This window comes from Formica exsecta, unplaced genomic scaffold (assembly GCF_003651465.1).
Source record: "Formica exsecta isolate Colony F162 unplaced genomic scaffold, ASM365146v1 scaffold21, whole genome shotgun sequence".
Taxonomy (NCBI): Eukaryota; Metazoa; Arthropoda; class Insecta; order Hymenoptera; family Formicidae; genus Formica; species Formica exsecta.
In genome coordinates, this window is record NW_021849398.1 from 2723645 (window position 1) to 2734423 (window position 10779).

The 10779-nt window shown below is 36.4% G+C and overlaps 2 protein-coding genes across 2 annotated transcripts in view; both read right to left on the bottom strand.

The window, feature by feature from the left end:
* Positions 1-1713, bottom strand: part of LOC115235013 (caprin homolog) — a 4974-nt gene extending 3261 nt beyond the window's left edge. Inside the window, exons 1-4 of the mRNA XM_029806494.1 lie at positions 1543-1713; positions 528-746; positions 86-439; positions 3-15 (exon numbers count right to left, since the gene is read on the bottom strand). Coding sequence (XP_029662354.1) covers positions 3-15; positions 86-439; positions 528-746; positions 1543-1656 — 700 coding nt within the window. The 5' untranslated portion in view covers positions 1657-1713. The remainder of the gene's footprint in view (positions 1-2; positions 16-85; positions 440-527; positions 747-1542) is intronic.
* Positions 1714-4362: 2649 nt separating this feature from the next.
* Positions 4363-10779, bottom strand: part of LOC115235104 — an 8896-nt gene continuing 2479 nt past the window's right edge. The window contains 9 exon segments of the mRNA XM_029806690.1: positions 4363-6151; positions 6236-6418; positions 6497-6780; positions 6919-7043; positions 7134-7255; positions 7330-7467; positions 7561-7584; positions 7874-8283; positions 8374-10754. Coding sequence (XP_029662550.1) covers positions 5897-6151; positions 6236-6418; positions 6497-6780; positions 6919-7043; positions 7134-7255; positions 7330-7467; positions 7561-7584; positions 7874-8283; positions 8374-10754 — 3922 coding nt within the window. The 3' untranslated portion in view covers positions 4363-5896.

Below are 10779 nucleotides of genomic sequence, written 5' to 3' on the forward strand. Positions count from 1 at the left end.
TACAGCTTCTGCAACCTGTACAAATAAAAATCGCAATTAAATTATATATACACACACATATATATATTGAAAGCTCGATACATACCTCTTCTACTGGTATTGCCTCTGAACATTCATGAACTTGATCAAAGTAACCGCACTGATTTATTTTTGCAATAATTTCTTTCAATTTGTTATAAGTAGTGCCAACAACTTCACGTTGTTTTCCATCCACAATAGCCACATAGTGCTCTGCTACTTTTTGGGCTTGTTGTATAAATGTTGAGTCATCTTCTTCACGTTGATGTTTCATAATTACTTCAATATACAAGTTCTCCAGGTACTTTAACTCCTCTTCCGACAGTTGTATAGCCCCGTTTGTTCCTTGAGTGAAGTCATTTCTAATGGAATCAGTGGCCATGCTTACCAAGATGTGTTGAATAAGTAGTACCTCTTTCACCTACAACCATGTCACAAACACATTTCAATATTTTCTTGTACTCAATATTAAATATAGATAAAATTATATTTTAAATGTTGATGCATACTTTTGCAATGTCTTGCTGCATACGCTCGACAGCCTCCTTCCTTGCCTGTTTCTTCTGCTGCTTAACCGAATCATTGGCAATGGTAACAATTTGTTTGTACAGATCCCGAGTATTGTCCAATGTTTGAAGCACTTCATCATATTTGGCCACTGCTATCTTCTGGTCTGAATTCAACTCCCTTCCATTTTTCTGCAAATCCCTATATGATTCGAGCCTGCCCTAAATTCAGAAAATTATATTTATAGATTTATCTCTTTTTATAGATAGTCACTAATTATTCTTTCCTTCTCTCTGTGTATATATATCGCTCAATATTATTTTATAACTTATAAATCTTATATTTATATGTCAAAACAGAACATTATAAAACCAGATATATCAGAAAACATGATACAAGATGTAGCAAATTACAAATACATATAAAAAAATGTTAAAACAATTTATTATCTTATTTTCAAGCACAAGAAAATACGTAATTTTACAGATATCCCGTGATATGCATATACGGTGAGACCGTGCGATACGATTCGATATACCAGCGTTCGCCGCGATCGAACCGACCGAAACAGGGAAACGCCAATTATGAAACGAGGATTTTGCCTCGCGTTGCAAGATTCGCATTCGTAAACGAACTCGGTACATCGGTACGTATCGACCATGGTGTCCCGGTGACGATGTTAAAAAGTACATCGTGACAAAGACAAGTCTCGTGCGAATAATAGAAGATACACCGCCATGATACGATGTCGCCGATGGCAAAATTGGCGCGTTCAGGGGTTCGGAATTCCATCGTCGGTTCTATCACGCGTCGCCGACAACTTCTCCGAGGTTCGATAGCGGACGAGATACGGACGAGACGATCTCGATGCGCGTTGTAAATACTCGGGAAAATATCGAGGAGCGAGCACATGGCGCATCGGGATCATGGCGGATCGCACGGTGAGGTAGCCACGGCGATTGACAGATCGACTTTTGTCTGTTATTACGACGAGCCGGGTCGCGATGTTGCATTTACCTTACGCTTCTCGAGATTCCGTATCTTATGCTCGATTACGATGATTACTTGGCGTAGGGGTTCCACGGTCTCCGTAGAGGCCTGTTTCTCTAGTTTAGGGTTGGCAGAAGGCATCCTTCACGGGCAACAAACACGAACTGGAAATCCGAACGGTAAGCAAATTGAAGCAAGTCGCAAGAGGAGTGGTGGGGATGGTGGGAGTAGCGAAACGGCGTGATGGAGGGCCCAACATTATCAAACAATGAGAATTCGCATGTGCAGCGATAGATACTAAAGCCCGTAATCAGACTACGTATTGAAAACTAAAGATTAGAATTCGACAGAACAGAAGGAGTTAAAATTTCTTTAGCCCAGATATACAATAGGAGCAGTAAGCCTCAAGCCATAAGAAATTGATCAATCACAGTCAAATGTGAAGAGAATAATCAATTATTATTGGTAATTTTTTTACAGCTAGGCTTACTACAACTATTGTAGATCCGGCCTTATCCTAATTAGTCAAATTTTGATCTTTAATCTTCAATCTTTAATGCGTAGTCTGATACGAGCTTAATGGGTTGCGTTCCAAAATAGAATAGCGTTCGATTGATCACTCAGGACAAAGAAAGTTTTGTTTCTTTTATCCTGATTGGTCAATGGAACACTATTCTATTCCAAATTTTGGAACGTAACCCAGAGATGAAAATGTTAATTAAAATCTACATTGAATCTATCTGTTGCGTGTAAGTCAAATATCAGATGCGGTGTAAATCTTTCATAATATCTTTTTTTTCTATAAAATTTCATAACATCTTTGCTTCTGGGTTAGGTTAGGTTAGGTTAAATATTTTCTGGGATTCTCTTAAATATTTTTGGGTCGTATCGTATGTCTAGATGTTTATCTATCATTGCCGTTGGTTTTGAAACAAGGCGGCAATTTTATAACACATAGTTTCACAGGTATAAAAAAAAAAAAATTATTATATGATAATATAACTATTGAGATTAAATCCATTTTCATTGATGATAATATTGCCGATTCCACTTAATGTGTTTGCATGTAGTTAAAGTGAAAAATGTATCTGTATGAGCTAAGATTGGCCGCGTTCAGCAGAGAAAGCGCTCAGTTATCGTCTTGTCAACGCTTGACGTTGATTCGTTGGTTCTAAAAGTAAGAACCAATCACATTCGATCGCTACTAAGCGGTTTTCTCTGCTGAACGCGGCCATTGTATCATTGGGTGCGTTCAGGAAACACAATCGTTGGGTAGCAATCGAACGTGATTGGTTCTTACTTTTAGAATCAACAAATCAACGTGTTGACAAGACGGTTGTGTCTCCTGAACGCACCCATTATGTTCGAATTAAAGATCAATTATTCTTAAAGAATAAAAAAAAAAAAAATACAAATTATACGTATATATATGAAACATATACACACACAACGCAGACACTACGTCTCGCATAGTAGATAAAAATCCAATAAAGAGAAAGGTTACAAACGATACGTTTTAATGACTATCATTGCAATTGTTGTTTATATTTTAAGGCTGTACAAAATAAAAGTACGATACTCGTATATAGTTTTACGGATTTCTCCATATTTTATTGAAAAAGTGGTTAATAAAAAACATAAATATACGAGTAATATTTTATTATTTATAATATTTTGATCATATCTTTTTTCTTGATTGCGCGATAACAAAAAATACTGCAAGGTCATTTTTCGTCTTATTAATAATTTTTCATAATTAATTTGCACGAATGAGAGAAAGCGCTAAATAATTTACAATCGAAGAAAAATTATAATTCTGGATAATTCCTATAGGAAAAGAAATATAATATTATTAATAGTTTTGCTTAATATATAATATTGACAATAACTGTAGATTGTATATCAAGGCTTCTGGTTCCTCTGCAAACGTCATATTGAATTACGAAAGGCAAAAAATTATATTCGTGATTTCTTGTCTTACTAAATACACTAAAATAAATCAATTTTTTCCTATGCCACCATTTGTATGATAGTATGGACTAAAATATATCCGAAAGACTCTTCTCATAGAATAATAAATAATTGTAAGTTTTTTTCAACCATCTAAATCAATTTTAGATTTCAATTCATATTATTGAATAAGAATGGTAGAGCATATAAAAAAAGATTTTGACATATACAAATTCCGCAATTACAGTTTCTCGTTTTTGATATCGTAATTCAATATAGCTGCAGTGAGAAAACAGATACCTTAAGCGAGTACTACGTGCGATAATGCAATCTTATGGAAGAGGATTCAATCGAACCATATATTCACAATCGATTTATATCATCGGTCGAATTATCGCACGCAATATGAAGATTACGCCCGATATGAACTATTGCATGGCACATTCGCTGAAAAAAAATCTTCCGTAGCTACATATTTTACTTTATTTGTTAGGTATTCTCTGCGTCAGTGTCCAAATGCCCGCATTTTAGCTCTCATTTGTCAATATATAAATCATCCGATAATTTATTGTACAACCGATCATCATCGGCATAATCGTCAATACGCGATTTTTTAATTTGTCGAAATATACGAAACGTGTTTAAAATCTTCGTCCGCCGATACGCAGCAGCTGATCATTTCCTCACTCTCTCTCGCTCTATTATATCTTTACAATTTACAAATATAATTTGATACATCATCTTTGAAAAATACATTCGTTCCATACATGCATATCACCTTTCTGCTCTTTAGAAAACATTCATTTTTTTCTTTCTAATATAAATCTAGAAACAAGTTAAAAACTTAAACAATTAAAGATTTAAAACAATGAAAGTGATGATATAATAATAATAATAATAATAATAATAAATTTTATATAGAGTAAGCACAAATGTCGCTTGAAGTGTATATAATGGATTTAATATACAACAAAGTTCTTATCACACTATCCTAAGATACTTATCAGCTATTGGAAAGTATCTATAGAAGCGGCCTTAACATATAATACACAATGCAAATGTATAAATATTTCGCTCTAATTCAAACACAATTGAGTTTTGATCTTTGAGAATGTCCCATGTGAGTAAAAATATTCTGTCGATGAAAACATAAAAATAATTTTGAGTGATTTTCTAAAGCAAGGGCATTTTACTTATTCCTTGTTAATAAAAATTATTTCAATGTGTATTTAGCATATAAAGAAAAGTTATTCCAATGTCGTATCTTAATCTTCGATAACTAATTATTCTTGTTATTTGTTACATTCATTTTTCAATTTTTAAAATTAATAATTTTAATATCAGAAACAGAAAATATCAATGTGTAGTAAATGTTGCAAAATGTGGAATAAGAATACAAACACACTAAGAAGAAAGGAATTAACATTAGAATAACAACAATCTTTCCTTTTAACAAACGCTCTGCAACACAAAATATGTTTAACTCCGTTTATGCATACAATGCTCTAATATGGAAGAATTTGCATACATACATTACATTATTATATTGCATGGGAAGAGATGTATTTGCTGAATATGTTGTATGAAACATACAAACAAATAATATTAAATGTAAATATAAAAAATTGTATCTATTATAGAGCCTTATTTTGAAATATATTAAATATAAGCATAGATTTATTTCTTTATAGTTTTATAACCATTTGTCATTTTTATATTTTGTGTAATTGTATGTATGCGCACATAAGATAAAATTTAGAGCATATAAAAATTGTGAAATTATTTGGAACGATAATTATTGTAAATTGCTCTGCGAAAAGATTGTGCTTATATATTTCTTTGTAAAATACTCAGAAAAATAATATAGAGCGCTCTCTATATATTATACGAAAATTATAATTTCGTTATTTGATAAAATATGATAAAATATGATTCAGAAACTAACGACGTTTAATATCACGTCATATCACTATAATATTTCAATATGTTTTGGATTTTATCATATATCGAAGCTTATATAAGATCATCACGATACAAAGACTAAACTAGATGCCTATATTCACATGAATATTAGTTTCTGCTATTATTATTATGCTATCATTATGCTATAATGGCAAATTTCGAGCTAAAGCTAAACTTCTATATCAAATGTGAATATGTTACATATGTATGTATGTGTGAATTTCTTCCTCTTGTGCTTACCTGATATATATACTATGGCTTATCATTATAACTACAGTCTCTCGATTACACTTTTAATTCATTTCTCACGATTATAAATAAAATTCTTCACTGTTACCATATGCGAGACATGTGTTTTATTGGTGTCGATATTGGCAATAAACGTTCGTGCGTTATCAGGGATTCATCACTGAACTCGTAACAGTCTTGATGCGTTTTGCATTAAACATAAACACTTGTCATAATACCACTAAGATGGTTCACTGCCCATTTGCACATCGCTAGATATTGATTGGGGATTCTTTTCGGTATTTTGTATAGGCACCTGTGAATCAGAAGTATTAGCAGTCTCTTTAGACGTAAGTACGGTAGGAGCAGTCATGATTGCTGTCTCCGTTTTATGATATTGTTTCATTGATGACGACAAAATTGTTTTCGGTTTCGCTTTAGCTTGCTGCTCCATGCTATCAATTTCAGCCCAAATGTTCCTCACTTCTTTAAACAGCTAGAAAAGACAAAAAAAAAGTTTGTTTTTGTTTGACAATAAAGCATTCTTATAGCCGAGTTAGTAAATAAAAAATATACTTACTTGATTCAACCATGCTTCATCTGCTAATAATTCGTTTAATATTATTGTAGTGTCTTTGTGTGGATCAGCCACCTTTTTATCTGCCACTCTTCTTGCACATTCCAAAAACATTAAATATTTTTGATGAGCGACTTTATTGTACAAGGCTACCTTCTTTTGGCAAATGCGGCACAACAAAAAATCCTAGAGAGACAGATATGAGTGAATAATAATCGACACAGATTTTGTTGCGTTATTACATTTCATTTGTGCATTATTTACTTTTTCATGAGGTACTCTTGGATCTGGTGGCGAACCTTCCAATGTAGTACCATTGTATGGTTGTCCATAAAGCAGAATTCTTGCATGAATTCTAGTTTGCTGACAACCAGCACAACATTTCCCTTTATTTTCTGAAGGCGGTAGGTCTTTAAGCACATTAACACATGGCCACGTCGATAATGCTGTCACGACATTCGGTTTCCATTTGGTCGTGGACAAAAGGCGACGTTTTCTCTCTTCCGTTACTTCATCGACAATTTTAACGTTAGACAGAAAATAATCATCTAAACAACAATAAAAAAAAGAAACATATGTTATCCTGCTCGACAGCAAAGGTATTATGGTTATTTACCTACATATAATTATTATCACATTGTAACATGCATGTAAAAATATGAAATATCGATTTAATTTCGTCTCACCTTGTTCTTGAAATATTTCAGTAAGGAAATTGGAGTCCAAAGCTTGCGAGATCAATGTCTGTATGTATACTTCGAAATTATCTTGATACCTCTCAGTATCTTTCATAGATTTATCAATATTCTCACTAATCAGAGACAAAAATATATGTTATACAAAATCTATAAAACATCTCGAAAGATTTGAGATATTTTTTCTCGTACACAAGAGTATTTACCTGTCATCAACAATCATCTCGTCCCTCAAAAATTCCACAATTGTTTCTATCTTGCCCTGTTGCCAGAATTTCACCGGCACTTGTTGATATATGTGGCGGTTTTGTGAAACCCATGCAGAATACTATAAAATTCGTATTGTAAAATATTTAATTCGTACTTGCTGCATAATATGTTTTAAAACAATTATAAATTTACCGTAGATATGTTTCTGTACAAAGTTTTTCCATTGGATTTGAATGGCTCATATTTTTGGAGCAATGTTTTACCATCTATCCTCCAAAGAGGAGGATATTCTTCATCCAAATCTGTCTTAATCACAACAAATTCGCCAGACTGAAAAAAATGAGGAAAATTATTAGCCTCTAATAAAAAATTTATGTATATTATTTAGCAAATTTTAACCAGAATAAAATTGAAGAGATTTACCACATCTTCTGAGTTGCCTAAATGCTGCATGTAAAGTATGAAATTAATAAGATTATTAATTAATTTATTTTTGCAAGGTATAGCCAATATAATAATTTGTTCAGACCTGATTTTTTCTATTTGGTTTAATTTTACATAAAATTGAAGAAATATATATGAAAAGTTTTACATATGAAGCAGTATTTATAATAAAAAATCAAAGATTATATATACATTAAGAAAGATAATATGAGAGAATAAAAGAAAATAATTCTTATAAAAATAATGTATTAGATCTGAAAAAATTAAATTATCACAGAATAACGTTAGATACCTTAAATGGCGAAATATCAATATCCTCGTCACTTGCTGCCGCTACTAGTTTCTCGTCAATCTTACAAGAAAGTTTGCCAGTACTCGAATTTTTTGAAGGCATCTCGTGTTTCTTTCTCGTTGATTTTTTCGAAATGATAGCTTCCCCAGACGAATACCCGTCTTCCTCTAAGATTTTTCTAATCTTTTTAGTAATGACTGGCCTCACGCGTTTCTTCCTCTTCTCTTCTTCGTCCCCGACTAATTTCACAGCAGGCGTCCACGCTGGATCAGAATCGGAATCAGCCTGTTCCTCGTCATTGTCGAAATAATCTATACCCTGTTGCCGATCCAAAAATTGTTTTACCGATGTCTTTTCCTTTGCCTTTCTTCTCGACGTCTCGCGTCTCGGAGGAAGTAAAAGTGGATCCACTATACGAAATACACATGCAATTTTAAAGCCATGAAAAGTGTAAATTTCAAAAAAGGAAGATTTATATACTAAAGATATATTTACGTTACCTTCTTCAATTTTCTTCGAAGATTTTTTCTCCGCTTCTACTGCTGCTGCTGCCGCCGCTGCTGCAGCAGCTTTTCTCTTCCTATCTGTGGGTCCACCAGGCTTAATAGGCCGACCTTTTCTGCCTTTGCCTTCCGGTTTTACAGCAACAACTTCGATATTACTCGTATTATTCGTATTCTGCACTTTCTTTTCAGTTTTCTTAGGGGGAAATAGAAAGTCATCGTCGCTAGTAAATCCATCATCACTCGAATCAAAGTTCGCTTTTTTTCTTTCCTTCGGTAACGGAAAATACCTAGGATCATTAGCATAGTCTATCACCGGCGTTTCCTTAACCGGTGTCTCCTTAACTAGCGGTTTCTCTTGAGGTTTAACAGTCTCGCCGTTAGTCGAAGCTTCCGCGGGTTTACTCGGCTCAACTGGTATATACGGCTTTGACCTATTCCACGTCGCTTTTCTACCACCGCGTATAGCAGGTGGTGGAGAAGGATCCCTTTCACCTTGCAGGAACTTTAAATAGCTCGTCATAAAACCCGTATTGGGATCCTTGCTGGGCCGTTTGAAGTCTTTATTCATTTGACTTGTATTCTGCATCAGTTGCTGATCTTGTTGAAGAAAACCGAGTTCCTCTTCGATATTAGGAACGACTACCTTAGGCTGGTCGTCTCTGACCTCTTGATTGTAATTGGGGTTTTGATTCGCGACATTCTCAGCACCGAATCCTATCGACGTAATTTCAACAGAGGGCTGAAACTCGTGCGGATGATGCGGATGGTGACCCGCGGGGATATGGAAAGCCGGGAAATAAGGGATAGGTGGCGGCGCGTGATGATGCGATACCATCAACGACTGATGTTGGTGAGCCGGAGTATTTGCAAAGTTACTCGAGTGATGTAACGAAGACTGTGAACCGAAGGCGCCAGACGCGGCGGGAAACATCTTGGTGGGTGGGGGCGGTAGATTCCACCGTTCAAAGTCGAAATAGCCATTCTGCTGTTGTTGATTCGCTGCGTTGTGATGCGCTGGCGGAGGTATCCTACCGAGGTATTCCGTCATCGTCGTAGTTCCCGTAAGCTCGTTCGGTGCCGTACCGTGACCAGCAGCCTTTTCCAAACTTTTTCTCTTTTTATTAGCATTGTCGGCCTTTCGTCTGTTTTCCTCAGCCTGCTTTTGTTGTTCCGTCGTGCTGGTCGTAACGATCGTTGCATGCTGTTGCACCTGACAAGGACCCTGTTGCAATGTTTGCAAGTTCTTCACGATACTCATTGGATCCCCCCTGCAACTGCTCAAGTCTTGCAACGCTACTTGATTGGACTCAAAATACGGTTGCTGTCTGCTATCCGACATGTTCACCAGCCTTTGCACTTGTTGCTGCTGAACTGACAAGCTCTGCGCGTTTATATCTCCTGTGTTCGCACCGGTATATACGGCGACGGAGAACTTTCTGTTGCCATTCGTCGTTTGGCGGTTATCGTTCTCCCAGCAGACCTGTTGCTTCTGCGTCTGCGAAAAGTCTTGCTGTTGGCCGTCGTATGTCGTTTTACTCTCCGCGTTGTAAGCGGTTTTACTATTCTCCGTGCTAGTACCTAACGCTCGTGTAATCACCGAAGAATACGCGACTTGTCCCTGCGATGACGGCCTGGGAACGGTAACATCCAGAGGTGACGGTGGAGTGACTTGTTGTTGCACTCCGCCTTTGTACGGCTGTGCAGCATTGGTGCACTGATTACCATTGTTTTCGGTATGTTGTTGCAACGGCGACGGTGACGACATGGTTGCCATCGGACTGTTGTACATGGGATACGCGGGACTTGGCACGTGACCCAGAGGACTGGCCTGCGAATGAGCCTGCAGAGGACTCGGTCGTCGGGGAACAACGACGCTGCAGTCGGGTCCGTTTTGCGTCGAGGTATTGGAGGAATAAGCAGAATCTGTCGAAGTCGCGGACTTGGATCTGCCTGGATGATGATATTCTGTATCGTTCGTTCCCGATCCCGTTAGATAATGTCTGTAAGATGTGGCTTGTTGCTGTTGTTGATTCAAAACATGAAATGCCTGCTGCTGCTGCTGTTGCTGCTGAGGATGCGACTGTAAATTGCTGTTAGACGGCGTCCTCTGGCTGTTTGTAAGCTTGCCGCTTGAGTTGTTGCAGTTCGTGGAATTATTCGCCGCGTAGTTCAAATTGCGATTGTCCATAATGGAGAAACTGATCGGTGACGATTGATTATTATCGTGTTGCTCGTTTCTCCGATGTTCGACTCCGTGGCTCCCCAATTCCGGATAAATCTTGGTTTGCGCTTTAGTTTGGATATTCTGTTGAGCAGTGGCAGTCGCCGCTTTGTTAGGCGGGGACGCAAAATTGCGCGTTCCCTGCTTATCTTGCTGAAACGCTTGCGTAGAACCCGAGC